General features: G+C 42.7%; 1 protein-coding gene across 2 annotated transcripts in view; it reads right to left on the reverse strand.

Moving 5' to 3' along the window:
• The window catches only part of FGFR2 (fibroblast growth factor receptor 2), a 54,879-nt gene that overhangs the window by 22,036 nt on the left and 11,630 nt on the right, over positions 1-21,213 (reverse strand). The window contains exons 2-5 of one of the 2 annotated variants that reach the window (XM_021708170.1): positions 16,393-16,583; positions 13,461-13,605; positions 11,163-11,365; positions 1,492-1,643 (exon numbers count right to left, since the gene is read on the reverse strand). In XM_021708170.1, the coding sequence (XP_021563845.1) occupies positions 1,492-1,643; positions 11,163-11,365; positions 13,461-13,605; positions 16,393-16,583 (691 nt within the window). The remainder of the gene's footprint in view (positions 1-1,491; positions 1,644-11,162; positions 11,366-13,460; positions 13,606-16,392; positions 16,584-21,213) is intronic. The other variant, XM_021708171.1, reaches the window with a different exon arrangement.

Below are 21,213 nucleotides of genomic sequence, written 5' to 3' on the forward strand. Positions count from 1 at the left end.
TCTAGTGCCTCACCAGTAAATGTTCAATAAACATGTCTTGAGTGAGTGAATGAATGAATGAATGAATGAAGGTGTTTTCACTGAAGTACACAAGTAAACTGGAAATTACTTCCATTAACACTCTAGCTGAATGAAACCTATAGAGCTATTCAGTTCTAGTTTCTACATTTGTATGTGTAAATTGGCTGCTGGGAAACAAAACTGATGTGAATTCAAATGGATCAAAATAACAAGTGCCACATAAATAGAGCTCATCATATGTAGTCTCTGGAAGAGTTTATCTTTGTGTTTCCAAATCTGTATATGTGTGCACAAGAAGTGTATATTAAACAATTCTCTAACATAGTCTTAGGGAGCAACTTGCAAATGTCAAGACAAGCAGGGTAGCTGTTCATAAGCCAGTCAAGAGCTTGTTCCAGTTTATTTGATGCAGAGATGCAGTCAGTGTTTCCTCCTTCCATTACTCTCAAGCTATCTGGGCTCTAATTCCCACAGGAAGTGCCCAGATGTGAGTTGAAGGCCCTTTAATAACCACTTCATTTCAGAAGGTTGGTCTAGGGGTTGGTCTGCCTAGAGGACTTGGACTGGTAGGCAAGATATGCCCACTGACTCTATGCCCAGCACAATGATCTTGCTGAGGTTTGCAGTTCAGAGGTCTCAGGTTACCAATACCAAGGGAAATGAAAGGGAAACGCGAACAAGCCGAGAACTGTGCTCGGTCCTGGGAGGTATGTAGGCCCGCTTTCATTTTATACAAATGCAGTACAGAGAATCAGGTGACTCACCAAAGGTTGCCAGCCACTGACTGGCAGAGCCAAGATTCAAATCCAACCCGACAGAGCCCAAAATACATAGACTTCAAGCCAGACCAAGAGATACACAGCTCCCAACAATGCCTTTGACAAAGCCCAGGTGTTCACACTTTGACTAAATATCTGATTGGAACACCTCTATATCATTCAATAAAGAAAAGCTGGTGACCACCAAAGTTAGATGTCAGGTACCACATTTGTGGATTTTTAGCCCAATATGTCATGAATAGCCATTAAAAACAGCAACACTGGGTGAAGGTCCTTAAAGCTATTTATATTCTGCATCTAATTTCTCCACAAAAATCAACCACAGAACACTCATGATTCTAGTAACCAAAAGCTGGAATGCCAGATCTATTTTATAAATTGGATAATTCTACTTTTATTCCATTTGACTGGGTTTGAATTGCCCAGACACTTAAAGAATGATAACCAGATGCCATCTTCTTTGGGGACCAGCCAGGGTTTAGTAGCTCTGCTTTAAAGGAGCTATTCTTTTTTTTTTTAATCCATTATTTTCTTTTACAGGAGTCAGTTATTTAGAAATGCAATCTTACTCCTGTTGACATCCTCACAGCAAGACCTCTGTGGTAAAAGGTCATAAAAAGAAAATGTTAATCCAATATCCCCATTTATAGCTACGTCTCCATTCTGAGATATGCCCAGCAGAAGTACTCACTTATCTCTTGGAAATTCCCATTTCGGGTCCTCTGGCAATTCATACTCGGAGACCCCTGCCAGCATAGGGGTGTCCGCTGTTGAGGAGAGGCGTGTTGTTATCCTCACCAGAGGGGTGTTGGAGTTCATGGAGGAGCTAGACTCAGCAGAAACCTGGATACAAAATGCAAAGACAAAGATGTAATCCTGGCTCCATCTGAGAAGGCTGCAAGTTAGCCAGAGCCCAGCCAGAATATTGGAAGAGAGTGGGGGCTGGCCAAAGGCATCAGCCAAAATAAAAAACCATTGGATTCGGATTCCTCTGTCCTCCCATCTATGCAGTACGAGATTTCATCCAAACTGTACATTCCTAAGACCAGGTTTTCAAGCAAAAATTTTGCATAGTGGCTGATCCAAACATAACTTTTCTTTCTGTCCTAATTCCTTCAGATAGTCGCTTGAGGCCATGAAGACAGAACTCACTGGCTTCATTATTGTATTTTTGCTTGTGCCTGTACCTGTACCCATACTGGAGCCCCGGATCATCAATCTAATCTTAATCCTGCTCAGACCATGAATAAATGTTGTGCTTATGAAAGTTCACAAAAACGTTTAGAACATCAGCTCTTCCACTTCCTCTGTCTTTGAAAAAGTAAAGCAGAATATGTCAAGAAAAGAACTTTGGGATTTGAATGTGGAAGACATTCCAGCAGTTCTGAGTCTCTTTGCTCAAGGTAACCCAACACTCCGGCACTAGGGGCCATTCTCTATTTTTCTCCAGCCCTTCTGGAAACTTGTTGATCCCCAGGCCATTCAGTGAAAATAAGCTGCCTCTTCTCAACCTCAGTTTTGGAAACCATGTACTGAACACATGGGACAAAGCGTCAAAGAAAGAAAAATACACCGGAGAGCTCCTCTTCTACATGGCAGCATGTGGGGTTCCACCAATTTTTCTCATTTACCTGGTCCATTTCAGTCTGTGTCTAATAAAATTAGTATTTCTTAAAATATATCATCTTCCCTTGGCTGGTTTCTGTGAAGAAAAATTCACACAGAGCCCACTGGAAAGCAACTTCTGAGAATTATGACACAATCTTGGTCTGATCATGGGATTCTTGAACACTGCTTTATCTAAACCATGGACAAGACTTTGGTCCAAGAGAACTGAATGTAAGGCTTAACATGGCCCATCCAATCAGTCCACCTTGGGTTCTGTCTCCTACATGACTGCCCAGGTGGACAGCATGCCCCAGCTGCACTCACAAGCATCTTTTAAATCGAACTGGAGAAGACCAAGTCCAGATGAACACATGTGGTTGAGAAGAACTTCACAAAGTAGGTCCTGGATTCTTCCCACAGGGAACCACAGAACCTACCCAGAAGTACCCTATTCGGAAAGCCTTGATTCTCTCCTTTGTAAACCCAGACTGCCCCTAATGCAGGTTGGAAACTTGAGAAGATGACCAAGAACGAATTGGGGGAGGAAGGAATCATCTTAGGAACAGGAAGTTGTTTTCAGTATTAAAATCGACAAGTGGGTCAGGGAATTTCCATTATCTTTTAAAATGTACATGAATACATTTTTGAGCCTTCTGAGCAGAGGGGCGCTATTTCTAAACTTTATAATGCATATGGTATGAACAATATTTATTCACTGTGACATAGTACATATTTTTTCCTTAAGGCAGAACAGAAGAATCATTAATTTTGAAGCCAAGAGTCTCACACCCAAATGCCCAGGTTGCACAGGCGAAGGGGAGAAGCAAGCTAGAAAAGACAAGAAGGTAAATGTGAGAGTGCTCCTGTGGAATCCATCCCACTCTCCACTAATATCACAGTCCAGGCAGGAACCCCACCCTGGGTGAAACAGACAACTTCAAAGTCCCCTCAACGTCCACATGGTGTCCAACCTCACTGTAGTGAGGTGACCTCATCTGCACGACACATCAGAAACCAGGAACTTTCAGAGAAATCAAGATTTCCAGTTTCCGCTAACCACATACACATCTTGAGCTCTGTTCACAGACAAGGGCTCAGAAAGATTCAGGAAAGGATTTGGCCAATGGTGCCTCCCCAAATCTTTCCATCCACCTGACTCAATCTGCATCAGGGCCAAGTGCTATGGATGAAGGAGGCTGTTGCTTTCAAAGGATAGAAGGTCTACTTGAAAGTTCTTTCACATAAACAGGCAAAAATCACCACTCATTGCAATGGGAACTTGTGCTTGAAGATATCACATGCAAGAAGCTCCAGACAAACTTGAAAGTGTCAGCCTAGCAATGAGACAATACAGGTTCTGGGGGGCTGAGGTTTGGTAGATTTTGCAGCCAGGACACCACATGGCCAACAGTACAGCTCCTCATCACTGGACACCAGAGTTTCCAGAATTCCACCACTGGGGTACACGGTGTGGCGCCATCAGAAGACGAAGGGAAACCTATTGGGCAATTACTCCGGGCTGCAGTTCTGGATGATATTAACTACCTGCGGGCAGAAGCAGGGTTGGTGCCTGTGCCTCGTCCCTGAAAACTCACTGCTCTCATCAGCGAGGCTTACAGAATAGGATGTGGGGAAGGCAGCCTTCCTGCAGCGAGGTGTGAGAACACAGGCATTTAAAAGTTTCTGGAGGGATATGGAAGAGACTTAGCAGTGGTCACCTTTGGGGAGAGAGATTAGAGGTTGAGAGGGGGTAAAAACATGTTTTATTTCAGAACTTTCTAGACCATTTGGATTTTATTACCATGTATATATCTTTCTTTTATGTTTCTGAAGAAGTACTTTCTTTAACAAAAATATTTTTTAGAATAATAAGGATCTGAACCGGAGCATGAACCATGGGAAAAGAAAATGAAGGGCATATGCTTGAAATATACTGACTTCTAAAATGAGTGAGGCATTAAGAGATCGTTGCTTTCAGCCCTTACTTCTGTTCCCAGGCGGGGTTTGGTGGCATCTCTACATCCTTTGATGTGGGTAACTTCAGTGACTACCCCAGCCTAGCAGCCAACCCTGGTTGCTGCCCTTCCTCTGCTAACTATTCAAGGCTTGAGGCCCCATGTCGGGTGGCTGCATCCAACCAACTACAACAATGTGGGGTCATGTGGTCAGACCATTGGGTCCACATCCCAGTTTCAACACTCGCTAACTGTGCAAGCTTCAGGAAGTCACTTAACCTTCCTAAGCCTAACTTACCTCATCTGTTAAAAAGGAGACAGGAACAGTTCCAACTGCACACAGTTAATGTGAGGGTGAAATGAGGAAAAAACCAATAAAGGGCTTAGTGCTGAGCCTGGCACTCAGTGAGAGCTCAGTTAATATTTGCTACCAACACCACAATATTTTTCTTAGTGCCTTTAGAATCACTTGCTACCCAGATGAAAGAGAACATACAAGGACACTTCTCTCTGGATAACTTGGAGCATTTGCAGCTGAGGGTGGTTCTGTGGGTGAGATGTGGTTGGCCCTCCAAATCTGTGAACCCACATCCACAGATTCAACCAGCTACAGATCAAAAATATTTGAAAAAAATTAAAAATAATAAAAAATACAAATACAATCACTATAGTATAACTATTTACATAGCACTTACAATGTAGTAGGCATTATAAGTAATCTAGAGATGATTTAAAGTATATGAGAGGTTATATGCAAATATGATAGCATTTTCTAGACAGGTTTTGAGCATCCTCAGATAATGCTATCCTCAGTGGTCCTGGAACCAATTCCCCATGGATACTGAGGGACAACTGTACTGTCAAACTGTGCAATCAGGAAGAAAACCTGGTGGCATTAAGGACTGACTACAGAAGAGGATATGCTTCAGCTGGCCTGCTGATTTGGAAGACAAGGCCCTCTGCTCACAGCGAGGACAGGCTGGGACTCCCAGCAAGCAAGAGATAAAGAATCCAGGAGGAAGAAGGCTGGAGAGTAAGACAGTCCTAGTGAGGAATATGGCTTAGGGGTACCTCAGAACAGAAACATCTAACATTCAGTCTGCAGTTAACTGCTCTGCAGCTAACCTATGACCCAAAGGAATCTGCATTCACAAAACTATGGCAGAAGTTCACACATATATACACTTTCCCCTAAACAGAGTTTCTCAACAAGATTTTAACATGATAGCTTTTAAAATGGAAAACTTAAAAAAAAAAAAAAGGAAACATTTTATAAACTTTGTTGTCATTAAAAATAAAAAATCAGGTTTATGAAAAAGAATTACTCAAGGAAATTTTGTTCAGAGGAAATATAGAGATTCAGATTCTTTTATTTTTTTTATTTTTGTACAGTCGAGGTCTCACTATGTTGCCCAGACTGATCTCGAACTCCTGGGCTCAAGCAATTCTCCTGCCTCGGCCTCCCAAGGTGCTGGGATTATAGGCTTGAGCTGCCATGCCCAGCCGAGATTCAGATAAAATGTACAAATCTGGGAAATACTTTTGTAAAAACACAAAGGGAGGGGAAGGTAAGAAAATGCCCAAAGTATAAAAAGAAACTACAGAATTCGAATGCTCTGTCTGCTGAGGTATATCTTAATTTTACCTCCATGCATTTTTACTATGCTTTTAAAATTCCCTCTGGGACTATAACACACAACTGGCTTTCTCTTCACTCCCTTTTACTCTGAGAGAGAACCTGTGTCGAAGGCTTGGCGTGATCCCTGGCAGGCGAGTCCCCCATGGGACAACATGTTTCACTGGGGCTCTTTCCTCCGAATCAGGCCCCTCAAGTAATTCCTACTGCCCACCTCTGAAATCCTTCTACTTCTTCAGCAACATTGGATCATCACTTTTTTTTCCTTTACACAAAATCTTAATAACCTTCCCTATCAGGTATTCTTCAATTCCTACCAAGAAATTTCAATTTTGAAGTTTCCTTTCTAACCAATTTAAAAATATTCCGTTGTTAGTACTCAGTAAGCTACTTATAAACAATCAACGCTAACACTCCAGTAAACTGTTTTCCCACTCCCAAACCTTGGCAGGCAGTTTTTTTCTTTTTAAGCTTGTATTTTCACAGACTCCAATTCAGCTTCCTCACTTTCCGGAATCTCTTTACCATGTGCCATAAATCAAGCTTTTAACTAAATGTGCTTTTTGTACATTTCCACAGTACATATGGAAGATTAAGCAAGGAAGTGGTTTTCTTTTTTTTTTCTTTTCTTTTTAAAGGGCCACCAAGAAACAGCGTTATCTCCTTATACTAGATTAAATTTAACAACTAGAGGGGACTTCACAGAAAACAGAGCAGGCGGAAGCAAAGATGTTCTGCAAATAGGAGTGATTAATATTCATGTGTTTATTCCGGAAGACTGACAAACACCCTTGGACCACAGTCTGCCAAAGAGACCCTCCGACTCAGGCCGTGAACCACCGTCCAAAACCAGAAAAGGAGGCCCCAGCGTTAACTACTTCTGATGTAATATAAGCCTTGCCCAACACTCCTCCCAAGGCCAAACACAAGGCTTTCACCACCTCAAGCCAGGCGGCTGAGATAAAGCCCCAAGGGGTTTCTGAAGTTGCTCCCCCACCCCCGCCCCCATCACAAAACTTAGGTAATTAGGAAAGGCAATTTATCAGACACTCACTTTTCTCCCATAACAAGTCTCCGCCTCCCACAAGTCTCTCCTGGGGACTCTGGGAGTAAACCTATCAGAGCAGGGATGCACCAGTCCCAGATGGACTCGTTTTAGCTAGGAGATGGCACCAACCAAAATCCAGGTCAGATCTTAGTCAAACTGTCATGTCTCTCGGAGGCAGGGAAAGGAGAAGAGAGAACAACAAAAGGGGGGCCGGGGAGGGCGAGATACCCACATGAAAGGGCAGATTCCAATTAAGTGGTCATCCATGACCGCCCTAATAATCCAAATGCTTTCTAGAACCAGAGAGGTTTCAGTAGACCCCTTGATTGACCAAAATACAGAGAAAATATTTCGAGATCATGATGTTCAGCTGCCAGGCAGTAAACGAGCTTCTAAAAGTGGAACTTTCCTTCGCAAAATTCAGTGTGTTAAAGGTAATCACTATACTTGCCCCAAGAACTGGCACCTGAGTCACAGGCTCCTCCCACTTCATCTTCATCTCCCTCCTATTCCATAGGTCCCCAGGAACATGCCATTTGCCTCAAAGGTATTGCTACAAAAGATGACCTCAGTTATCCTCTGGTTTTTACCCTATCTATATCAGCAGCTGAGAGGGTAAAACGTAAGTCTGAAAAAAAAAAAAAAAAATACCCTGCAGTACTCTGTGACATGTCAAGTGTGAACTGCATAGATGAATTTACCCGGACAGAGCCAACCCTAAGACAGTTAAATCTCTATTCTACCCCTGTGGAAGAGGTTCAGGCGCCCAAAAACCTGATGTTCTCACTGAAAAACTGGCTCAGCAAACCCAACAATCTGTGCATCTCCTGAACAAGTATCCTCAGTTTCCTCTGCACCCCCTCCTGCATCCACCCTCATCACTCAATTGATTGGTGGAAAACAGAAAGCAAAGCCCCCGCCTTTAACTCACAGATGTGCAAAAGATGCTTCATACTGGCCACTAGCTATCCCACAGTCACATACAAGAACACAAAGATGTCCCTCCCCGGGCTGGCTACTGTTGGTCTCATTTAATACACCAGGCATCAAAGGAGTAGGGCATCTGAGCACTGACATGGAACATGGAATGAGCTCCCATCAAAGAAAACAGGGAGATGTCACATGCCATCCACCTTCCCACAGCCAAAAGTTATTTATTCTTCTCCAAGCAACGTGTGCATCCCAAGTCTCAAAACAAATTCATGGCTACTAGGAAATGACTGCAAGAATTTCTTGTTTGGTACTGGAAAAAAAAATCTTTGCTCAAAAAAATAACCATCTGAAATGTCCACCTTACATTAGTAAGTACAGTGCAAACTAATAAATGTCAAGAAGGAAAAACTCACAAGGGAACCAAACAACCAACTCTTCTTGTTCTAAAAAGAGAACAATGACGGATTGAGAGTGTTGAGTGAGATGCTGTGTGAGTATGGGTGTTGGGGGTGGGGCAAGGGTCCAGGCCATGAAGACACTGAGTGCTACCTATGTCACAGAGAAGGCTGGGCCAACACCAGATGAAAAGTGGCCTCGTAAATGCCTAGAAACAACCCATCTTCCACACATCTGATTACAGGCTCACCTGTCGCCAGGTAAAGGCATGCTTGGCATCCCTGTGGTATTTGCTCTGTCATCAACATATCTGCAGGCCTTTCTAGGACTTTTCATTCCAGCTCCAGTTCAACAACCCTCTTTTATCCAGATGCCTGATAGGCATCTCCTTCTCCACCAAAGGGGCCGTGCTTAACGAAATGCTCTTTGTGAAGATCCAATAACATGCCCCATTTGAGCACTTTTGAAGAGCTGAAGTGTGCCAATATTCCCCCAAATGAATTAATCTCTCAGAGACTAATTTTTCCAGGGGCACAGGTATTTGCCCCCTTTCCTCTGCTTCTCTTATATTCCTTGACTGCACTGAACACAAGGTGATTACATTTCTTTTTTTTTTGAGACAGTGTCTGGTTATGTTGCCCAGGCTAGTCTATAGTCTGGAACTTCTGGGCTCAGGGGAATCCTCCCACCTCAGCCTCCTGAGTAGCTGGGATTATAGGTATCATGCATTACCAAATAGCCTTGGTGCCACAGGCGAATGTGACAGGCTGTGTCTTACATATAACTTGATTTGACCATGCTCTTAGTAAATTATGATAACTAAAAGGAAGAAGGAAAGAAAAAGAAAAAGGAACCCTAATGTTCCCTTTCATGACAGAGGGAGGATGAGACAAATCCAACTTTGGTGGAGATGGACAGTGAACAAAAGCTAGTTGGCTAGAAAGAAAGGAAAACACGACTGTGACTGAGTCAAGGGGAGTTTAAGGGCATCTGCCTCTTGTGTGTGAAGTTCAAAGACGAGCACTGCTAACAGTTGCAGGGGGGAAAAAAGAAGATGAAATAGTTAAGGGGCAATGGCCTAGCGATGTCAAATTACAGGTTTCCTCCAGAAGGTAGCATTTTTCCCTATTAGGAAGAAAAAGATGAGAATACCACTCCCTCTTTTTCAACTCCCTAAGCCAGATTCTCAAGGGAAGATGATAAGAATGGCCTGGGGCTAACTGGAAAGAAGGGAGAGGGAGGGATGGCTGCTCAACCCGAAGGCCACAGCACTGCAAGGCCATGAAGAATTATCTTAGCATTGGGCTCTCCCAGAAACTGGTCGGGCACCTGGCCCCATCTCTGCTTCCCTGACCCCAAGAATGATAATGGTGTCACACAAAATAACAACAGTAATTCTTGGCAGCAGAAGTGGCCCAGAGGCCCCTGGTTTTCCTTGCTCTTAGCACAATTTGGTTATTCATCTGTACTTGATACACACGCTGAATTCTATCCTCAGTGTCCATGAAGAAAGACTTGCTTGAGACATAGCTTCAAAGAAGTTAACAAGGATTCATTCAGTGTGGAGTGTGGAGCTGGGTTGAGAACAGCCAGATTCATGCCAAAACTGCTGCTGACCAACTGGTTCCTAATCTTCTATAATTCCTTATCCAGAAAGTGCCATTGCTACCTGAAGTCCTAAGAGAGGCATGGCTGGGATTAACCTAGAGCTTCTCAAGGTGCACTGAAGAATCACCTGGAGACTTGCTTAGAATGCAGATTCCTGACCCCATCCAAAATTCTACTGAACAAGAGCCTCTGAGACCAAGACTAAGGAATCTGCCTTGTAAATTCTCCTAAAATACACACTGACATAGAGCCAAGGAGTTCATTGTTTCATCTGCCTTTTCAAAAAAAAATACCTTTATCGCAACCAAGTTCCATATTTCTGTAAACACTTTGCATTTGCTTCTGCCTTCTCCTTACTCTCTTTGTGAACAAGCAGAAAAGGGTCAAAGCATTTCCTGTCCCACCCACCTTTGCAGGGCTTTGGTATATGATAGAAGTGGAGGCTCTGTCTTGTCTCAACTCCCCCAAAGCAAAATTAAACCAATCAAGAGGCACACACAAGCAAAAAGTAACCACCAAAGACCAAGTCTGAGGTTAAAAACAATCTGCTGCTAGTTCCATACAAAAATCATTCTACTAACCATAGCCACACCTAAGAACTAACAACAATAACATAATATACACAAACAATCCTATTTTAAGAGTCAGAGAGGTTAAGCCGAAATTCAGTGTGGAAAGACATCATGCGCCAGTTTAAAGCAAGCAGCAGCTCAGATGCACCCCCAGGGTATAAGTTATAAAAAATAAGTCAAAGAGAACTGGAGTCTCTTTCCTACTAGTGACATAAGCCTCATGCGAATATTCATGCTTATCTTAAAAAAAAGAATTAGATCACAGGAAACAAAAGTGGCCTAATGCTCCGAAGAGATCACTATACTTGTCAAACACACACAGAGGGAACTGCCTGCAGAATTACCCAGTCCTGCTGATTAGCTGTTTTACTCTCACACTATTGTCCTTTCTTGCCCTTAGAACTAGACACCACTGATCCCAGAGATACACCATGACTTGGCTCTCCAAGTACCAAACACTAACTGGGAAACCAGCAAGTAGCATGACAGACCCACATGCACACTGAAGCTCACAGAAGTACATGGCATCAAAGTAGAGCAAGAGATCTAAGAGCTGGCTGGGTCATGGGAGAGGAGTAAATTTCTTTAAACTCTTTATCTACTTTCTGTTACCTGTCTCCGCAGGGGGATGCGCTTGGTCAACTTGTGCACAGCCGGCTGGCTGCTGAAGTCGGGCTTCTTGGTCGTGGTCTTCATTCTGCACAAGATGACTGTCACCACCATACAGGCAATTAAGAAGACCCCTATGCAGTAAATGGCTATTTCCAGGTAGTCTGGGGAAGCTGTAATCTCCTTCTCTCTCACAGGAGCTAGATTGCAGATCACAGTGGAGAGGAAAGACAAGCGGGCCACAGAGTTAGCATACCAGATTGATGCAACATAGCATAACTAAAGGAATCAAAAGGTAACGACCATTCTCAAGGCAAGATGGGCTTCCCAAAAAACTCAATACTGCAGAACATGGGCCACCGGCCTGCCAAGGGCCTCTTCCCTGTGTCTCCTCCAAGGGAAAATGGATGACCAAACATTCCTCATTTTACCACCAGGGCCAAGGTGGTCACTGTCTCCAGCCTCAGTGGACTTCTGCAGTCTAGTGAGCGGCTGACACCAAGTTCGAAAGGGCAGGCTACAAGGCCACATTCATTAGACATTTGTACAGAGGAGGACAACCAACTGCACCCACAACGAGAGGGCTGTCTTGCATGATAGTATCTGAATGCAAACCAAATTAAAAATTCTTAAATATCAATGATGCCCACTTGTATTTCTAAGGAGACAGTGACACATGATTCAGTCATATTTGGGTAGGTTCTTCTGAAGGACTCAAAGACATAGTTTATCCCCGATGAACACAGTTCCATATGAAATAAATATTTATCTAGTAGGCTGGTCCATAAATGCTTCAGTGAGTTCCTTAATACAGTCCAGCATGTTATTCACTAAACAAACCAATGCATTTGCTATATTATAACCAATATAGTATAGACTCATTCTATAATATAGAATCATTGTAATATAGAATCATTAGGTCCATAATACATAAAATTTATAGGACTAGTTTATAGGACTCCTTAATAACCATTTAAATTGTTGTATATTTAGTGATACTGATATACCACTTGGAACTTTCCTCTTAAAGCATAAATATTAATGGTATTGCATGTGAGTATACATACAATTACTTAATTTAGCACATTCTTCTTCCAATGACTTTCCTCTCCTTAGACCTCAATGATCCATCTACAAGCAGTGTATTTCCAAATAACATTTTTCTCAAGTTGCATTCTTAGTTAATGTGCTAGTACTATCAGGCAAATTGGTTAAGAAGTGCCAATTAGGCATCACAGAATGCAGTACTGCAAGTAAAAGCAAGCTCAACATGAGACATCTCACTGTTTCAAAGCAAATATTCACAGAGCAGATTCATAACAAAAGAAAAAATGGATGCAATGGTATTATTTAAAGCTTAAACATTTTAATCAGAAAAATACTTGCAAGACAGTCAAAACTCTTAGCAGCAACAGCACAAAATCAAATGATCAATTTATTTTTACTAGATATAAAATAAGCATGCAGGTAGGCACTGCACTCTAAAAATAAGGAATTAATAACTGGAGTGGAACATCATAAGCTAGCAAACCACAGTCTATGCAGTTTCACAAAGGAAATGACAAAGAGGGAGATGCATCAGAGAGGACAGTGTTTATGAAGAAAGTTTCACTAGAACAGAGATGTTAATTAAAGATTCAGAGAGCAGCAATGTTCAGGCAACAGGGTTACACTGACGTTTATTTCTCTGTAAGGCAGAAATAACATCAAGCCCAAGATGGAAGGAGCATGCTTCGCAATAAAAGCAAACAGAGTCCATTCTATCGCCACATGCACCAAGCCACCGATCCCCAATGTAGGTAACACACTGCTTCTGTGCACCCTACAATCAAAAGTGCTACTCCCAAAATACCTCAACATACATCCCTCTATTTACATCTCATTAAAAATGTGAAATGAATGAGGCAATAAAAACGCATATGGGATTTTAGCAAAATGGAATTTGAAGTGAGAAAAAAATTACTTTGAATTTTACAAAGTAATTTCCACTTCTTCCTTAAGAGAGAGGGGGATGGGCTAATTTATATACATTTGACTCAATGACTCGCTCAAAAGATAAGATCCCTTCAGGTTTTAAGGGTGAAATTTTACTTGATCATAAATGTGAGTGTGGGATCTCATTCTAAGTGAATTTCCAAGGCAGGTTTCTTAATCCCCAGGGGATAATTTTTAACACTTTTAAAAATCTTTATGCAAGGATAAAAGGGGCCATTTCTGATAACAGAAGCTGTGTTAATTTCATAGCAATCAACCAAGAAAAAGGAAAAAACCCCAGAGAGAAAGAGCAGTATATACCTGGCAGAACTGTCAACCATGCAGAGTGAAAGGATATCCCAATAGAATTACCCGCCAAGCACGTATATTCCCCAGCATCCTCAAAAGTTACATTCCGAATATAGAGAACCTCAATCTCTTTGTCCGTGGTGTTAACACCGGCGGCCTAGAAAACAAGGGAAGCAAGAGAAAAAGCTAGACGACACAGGAATGATTGTGGAGGGGGGGCCGTGGAACCACGAGGCATCACGCTGGCGGCTCCAGGGAGTGCTGGCCACCAGGAGATTCCAGCTGCAGCCCATCCACAAAGCTCACAACCGAGAGACACGGAGCAACACTGACCAGCTCACCTCCACAGGCCCGTCACCACACCGGCTTCACCACCTAGACATGCACACAACCAAACACATGGAAAAATCAGCCCACAGAGGTCCATTCTCTTGGTCTATGCTTTGATTTGAATTTAGGGGTGGTTCTCCAAAAGCACAGCACCCAGAAGGCCAAGCTGAATTCTGGCCCTGTTAGCAGCAGACTCCCACCTTGAAAAAAGGATGATTCTATCTAAACTGCTGTGTGGTTAAACAACATGCTGCAGATAAGCCCAGGTCAACACCTCACATATCCTCTTGGCTCTGTGGAAATCAACCAGGTGGATGGTTGTCTTGGTTACCAGGCTCTGATTATTTTTACTTCTGCAAAACTATCTTGCCTTACACACCATTGAGGAAAAAAAAAATCGGAAGACAGGATGATGTTGGTAACAAAAAAATTGGGCTCTTTTTTCTTTTTTAATACACACGCTTAAATGTGAGACATGACAAACTAAGAAAGCAACTTTCTGCCTTCCATAGCACCTAGCAGTGTGTTCATTCAATAAGAACTCTCCTCAAATTTGGGACAGCAAGGTCAAGGACAGTATCTCAAAAGGATCAGATATACAACCAAAGAAAAGATGCTTTGTTGGACAAATTAATATTTCTCTAAAAGCTTAGGGTAGGAGGAGACATGAATTTTGCTGATATTCAAATGTACAATTCAACAGGCGTGCAGGTATGTGTTTAAAATGGTGTTAATGTGCTGTAATGATGGGAAATGTGCAGCCCAAACAAGATAAACAAGAAAGAACGACTTAAAAACTGGGTGGAGGTGGAGAGTAATCTTGAAAAGAAATTAGAGCAAGCACTTTGAACATCGTGGGCATTTTTCCATGGCTACTGGCACCATACCAGCTGCATCACCAAAGAAAGATTATTATAAATATACCAAGGCCACAAGAGTTATCCTATAAGCTGCCTGCAGTCTCCCAAAGCACCAAGTCTTTTCAGCTTCTATATCCAGCTTTCTTTTTTAAAAAAAGATAAAAACAAAAACGTTGTTACCTTGCTGTTTTGGCAGGACAGTGAGCCAGGCAGACTGGTTGGCCTGCCCTATATAATTGGAGACCTTACATATATACTCCCCAGCATCCGCCTCAGTCACATTGAACAGAGCCAGCACTTCTGCATTGGAACTATTTATCCCCGAGTGCTAGAACAGACACAGGAGAACAATATAACGGCCAACCAGGAAGGACTTAGCACTGTTTATGGTCCCACCACCAACACACCACAAGAAAACAATCTCCATTATATCTAAACAGAAGCATTAAAGGGCTGTGGGTTTTGAAAGACTAAGTCAAGTGGTGGACAATGGAAAGACTTGGTGGGAAAGGGTGAAAGGGTGTGGTCAATAGCTAGTGGAATGAGTTGGCAGTTCCCCAGGTTGGTTATCTTTTCCCAGCTTTTTTCTTTTTTTTCCCTTTCTTTTTTTAAGAAACAGGGTCTCACTCCGTTATCCAGGTTGGAGTGCAGTGGCATAAGCACAGCTCACTGCAGCCTTGAAGTCCTGGACTCAAGTGATCCTCCTGCCCAGCCTCCAAGGTGGCTAGTATTTCAGGCTCATGCCAACACGCTTGGCTAATTTTTTGATTTTCTGTAGACCCAGGGTATCACTATGTTGCCCAGGCAGGCTGGTCTCAAATTCCTGGCCTCAAGCGATCCTCACCTTCCCAAAGCACTGAGATCACACACATGAGCCACCATGCCCAGACCTCAACTTTTTTGATCCTTGGTATTGTTAGCTGGTGAAAACACCTCATTGGCTGAGAGTTCTTAGTTGAGCCACTCATGGTTCTATTGGAAGAATATTCTTCTTAAGGACATTCTCTATGAGCAACTAAACACAGAGGATGTAGCAGGCTGGAGCTATTAACTAGCTGAACAGACTTAGCTGCCCTTGCTGTCACCCTCCTGAGGAGCAAGCTCAATCTAAAAAATAAAGAGGCCAATGCTATGAAAATGGGGGCTTGCAGAAAACCAAACAAGAAACAACAAAAGGAAAGATATTTTTCCTGTTCAACATTTTCCTGGTGCAGAAACATTTCCTAAAACTGATTATCTAAATCACATGTAAATGAATGTCAAAGGTTAAGCGGTTTTTTGAAACAGAAAATCTAAATTGTTTCTAAAAGGTGGCTACTAGAATTGGATTGTAATGTCCTATTAATAAAAACAACATCCAAGTAACAATAAACATTGCAAGACCTTGAGCCTACAAAGCCCTTTTCATCTACCTCCTCCCACTTATTCTGACGACCACCCTGGAGGGTAGATGGCACCATGATCCCCACTTTTACAGATGTGCAGCTAAGCCTCAATGCCTACAATCCCAGAGCTGATAAACAGCTCGACTATTCTGTCTCCAAGTTTAGTAGTTCTTCCCCTACGTCACAATTTTCTCCTGGAATTTTACTAGCAAGTCTCATGATCTGCTAATTCCTGAACACACTTTCTACTGGCCAGTCAAAAAAGAGAATCATTGTCCCTCAAATCTAATAGGAAACCAAAAGACCTGTGGCCAAACCCATGGAGGAGACCCCCAGTTGTGGGCACGTTTGGATTCAGAAAATCCTTACCTTGAGAACCTTGAGGTAGGGCAGCCCATCAGGCCCATATTTACTGCCGTTCTTTTCCACATGCTTGATCCACTGGATGTGTGGCTGGGCATCGCTGTAAACTTTGCAGACAAACTCCACATCGCCTCCGACCACTGTGGAGGCATTTGCTGGCAGTCCAGCTTGGAGGATGGGCCGGTGTGGTGATCGCTCTGGTGGACAGAGGGAAGAAAGGAGGAGCAGGGATGGGATGAGAGACCAGTAAATAAGTTGTGTTGCCCAGAAGGCTGTCAGCGAACTCAAGCCAGAAAGACCTCAGGTTGGTTGGCTGACTTCTTTGGAATAACACCCTGGCCCCATGAATAACAGAAATGGCTTCAAAGGAGACCCCTGGAGCGCGACCCTTGTAAAAGAATACTTATTTAGAAAATTGAGAAAATAACTTCTTACACCCCAAGCTATGCGTTGTCTGTGGCCACCAAATGAATAAGAGAAAATATTTTACTTTGGCAATCTAAAGGACAAATGGCAGAGTAAAGGACAAATGGCAGAGTAAGTGAAGACTTATTCCATTTGAAATAATCTCCAAGACTCATCTCGAACATATGCTTAACATTATGAGCAAGTGGCAGGACTAACTTTAAGGTCACCATGAATACCAAAAATGGCCCCTTAGGCATAGTACCACCCAAAACACTTCCAACACACTCTGAGAAGACTCCCATCCCTTGTTTTAAAAATCAGACAAAGTTATAAGCAGACCACTAACAATAAGATCTATCTCTTTATCATGGAATTTACTCCATTCATTCATTCTTTACTCATCCATGCATTTCTTTGATAAATATCAGATTGTTACTCTGTGCCAGGTACTAGATGCACAAGTACACACTCCTGAGCTTATTCAGGCTTATTCAGGTTTGGCACTGAAACAAATATAAGGAGGTACCAGTTCTCAAATCCTGGCTCTGTTTTGGACTGTCTTAAAGGGGGTCCCACAGAGGATACACCCAAAATTACTTTCTACTCATCACCTCTCTTGTCTCTCTTTCTTAAGGAAAAAGCTCTCAACAAAGAACGCTCCCTCTTATCTTATGCCTGAAGATACTTCTCTCCAATTTAGAGGTGGTCTCTGAGGAAATCTTGTAGAGACAACCAAGTCAAGGGGTGTTATTAACTACCCACAAAACACTTCAGGAATTAAGGAACACCCAATGAAGAAATGGGCTAAAGACTTAAACAGACATTACTCCAAAGAAGAAGCCAAATGGCCAATAGGTATATGAAAAGATACTCAAAGTCTCTAATCAGCAGGGAAATGCAAATCAAAACCACAACAGGCAACATCTTCTGCTTGTCAGGATGCCTTACTTAAAAAAAAAAAAAGAGAGAGCAAGAGAGAGCAAGAGAGAGCGAGAGAGAGCGAGAGAGAGCGAGAGCGAGAGCGAGAGAGAGAGAGAGAGAGAGAGAGAGAGAGAGAGAGAGAGAGAGACAAGTGCTGGCAAGGATGTAGAGAAACTGGAAACCTTGCGCACTGTGGTGGGAATACAAAATGGAAAATAGTATGGGGCTCCTCAAAAAATTAAAAATAGAACTTCTAGGTATTCATTCAAAGAACTGAAATCAGGATCTGCACTCCTATGATGTTCACTGCGTCACTATTCACAACAGCCCAGATATGGAACCAACCCAAATGTCCATCAATAGATGAATGCGTAACACTGAAAATGTGGTCTACAGATATAACGAAAAAACATTCAGCTTTAAAAAAGAAACAAATCTTGCAATGTGTGACAATATGGAGGACATAATGCTAAGTGAAAGAGGACCATCACAGAAAGAGAAATACTGTATGATTCCACTCATATGAGGTATCCAGTCAAATTCGTAGAATCAAAGAGTAGAACAGTGGTTGCCAGGGTCTGGGGCAGATAAGGAAATGGGGAGCTGGTAATTAAGGGGCATAAATTTCAGTCCAGCAGGAAGGATAAGTTCTAGAGACCCACTGTGCAACATCATGCCTACAGTCAACGACAACGTGTGGTACACTTAAACATTTGTTGAGATGGTAGTCCTCATGTTTAGTGTTCTTACAACAGTAAGAACTGAGTAACATAACACCAGACTGCTGGGTGATCTTGTCCAGAAAAGCACTATAATTACAAACTTACTGGAACCTTCCTATGTGGTAGCTCTATCAAGAGTCACACAAAACCCAGCCATGGGTCATTCACAAATATGCTCCAGTCCCACAGGCCTGCGTACACCAGCCTCTTCCCTCTCTACCTCCCCCAGTTATGGGTACCACAGCCTTTAACCTACATCTTAAAGCACAGTGAGGAGACCCCAGCCAGCTCACCAAACCAATAATATATCCACACTGCACCGAGAATCCCCATACACTAGGCTGGAAACAGCAAATTAGAACGATAGATATCTATGCCTTCCTGTCTTTGGGCCTTTCAGATTAAAACATCATTGATGGAATCTGCTGGACAGGAGCCAGACCATGTGCAAATTGATTTTACTGCATAAGCCTGTTGCTGGCCTTTTAAAAAGAAAAGTGCTAGTGGTTACCCATAGCACATTTCATTCCAGAATCTCCCATCACTTCACAGATACCAACATTTTCACATCATAAAGATAAGAATTTCAGAGTCCCCAAAGAAGTCATTCATTTGCCCCGATGTCACCCATGCAGGCTGAGCAAAGAACCAGAAGTCGAGACTTCTAGTTTTTGTGGGCAGAAAAATCTCACAGCTGGCCCCTTCAAGCATCACATGAAACTCCTGCTGATACACTGTCCCGAGGAAGGGCAACGGCAAGCTTCCTGGTCAGGCTGGCAGCTGGCTGGAAGCCACAAGGACCTGTTGCAGGGCAGTGACCGAGGTTCAGCTGAATCCCAACTGGCCTCATCCATGTGGAAAGGACAGAGTTAAGTCCAAATACAGTCTTCCTCTCTGCCCTCACCAGGCCTCCTACCAAGAGACTTCACAGCATGAGGGGAAGCGGTCCTCTGGGCTGGATACTGAGAGCCAAGTTCACAAACTATGCTCCTTTGTACCTAGCAAATATTAAAAAGGTTTGCTTCTTCCCAAACAAAAGTGAACTTTAGGTACTCATTCATTCCCAGGCTCAATTTTCCAGTTTTGTGCTTACACGTGTGTGTGCGCATGTTATGTTTTAACACAAATATTTACAGTGGGCCTAAATATCTATTCTTAGAAACAAAGGTACTATAAAATCTTAAATGTCATAAGCCAGATCAACTGAATTTCAAACCAAGTCTTCTTTCTTAAACGTGCTTGTTTCTAATAAATCGTTTCACAAGCAAACATTGTGCATGTAATACCAAATAACGATGCCCTGTGAACAATGAGTGCTTTCATACAGCCCGACATCTCTGGCCTGTGCCAGTCTTCGACAGGGAATTTAGTCACTGGGGCAACACTGGCAGGGCCCACTGCAGAGCTGTACTCTTGTTTTACTTGTGGTCAAAGTGATGTTGAGCTCCAGTTATTAAGTTATTCCACTGCTATCCCGACTATTTTCATACACACCAAAAAGAAAAAAAAAAAAAAACCCTCTGCAATGGTTGAATGTTATTGCATTTGCAAATTACAGCATACCAAATGTTACACGCTTACAGTCTTGAATTTATCTTTTTAAATTTTCTCACCTTATACAAAACAACCTCTTAACCACCCCCACTCCCCCTCGGCCCTTTCTCACTTCTGGTAGAAAACTGCAAGCAGGATCGCTCTGTAATAGAAACCTTACACTGTCTTCCAAAACTTATTACAGCTGCCTTCAGTATAAAATGAAACCTTAGAGAATGCCATTTAAAATGTTTTTTAAAAAGTCAGTAGGTCTCATGTTTCGTTTCTCCACATCAGGCTTTGATTTCCTTTGCAACCTTATTCTCTGTCCTTAAACAAGTCAGAGAAGGAGGCTGGAACGTCTTGGAAAAGACCCCAGGATGCCAGCATCTGCCCAGCACAGCTCCTCTCTCTCCTCGTACCCTCGGGCGATCCATCTGCCCTTGGAGTCCATCAGAACCTTCCTGGCAGCAATCAGGAAGTAGATGACAGACAGTGCCTAGGCTCCTGACCTAACTTTTGAAAACCTGGGCTGACAGCAGGGTGCAGACAACTGATGGGCATGCAAGCTGGACAGAGCAGAGGGTGCCCTCCATGGCCTGGCCCAGTGGGTACTTGGACAAGGGCAGAGGCAGTGGGAACAATGACCCCCAACAGCTCATGGGTTCTCCTCACCAGGAACTACACCGGGCCCTGGGCAAATCAAACAAACCCCTCAGGTTTGCAACTTTTTGCAGCAGACTGATATAAAAGAGTGAGTTGATGAATCATCTTTGGGTGCGAGACTAAAGCCCGTGCTGGTTCTTCTCTTCTCCTGTGTGATGGCAAAAATCACATCTTCTCCACCAAGAAGAATTTACAATTTTAGGCAAGGTTCTCTTACAGCATGTTTAACTCTCAGACATTATATAAAACAGATTTTTCTTTTTTATGGGGGAGTGAAATAAATACATGGAAAATAAGAGGCTGAGGAGCAGCTCACCTCTGTTTCGTTACTGAAATTTATAGATAATATAGTAAATATACGTGTATATATAAGACATATATGTTCCAATTTCAGCTGGTTGCAAATGTACAGGGCACGAACCTGGAATAGGATGAGAACCTTGAAAACAGCGAATGGAAGGGGACTGTATGAATTCCAAATTAAGACGGAATGGAAAGCAGTCCAAAGGGTGCGGCCGCTGCCGATGGGACAGTTGGCTGCACTGCTGGAATGAGGTTCCACCAAATAAACGCGTAG

This window comes from Carlito syrichta, unplaced genomic scaffold (assembly GCF_000164805.1).
Source record: "Carlito syrichta isolate Samal-C Ts95f unplaced genomic scaffold, Tarsius_syrichta-2.0.1 Scaffold131739, whole genome shotgun sequence".
Classification (NCBI taxonomy): Eukaryota; Metazoa; Chordata; class Mammalia; order Primates; family Tarsiidae; genus Carlito; species Carlito syrichta.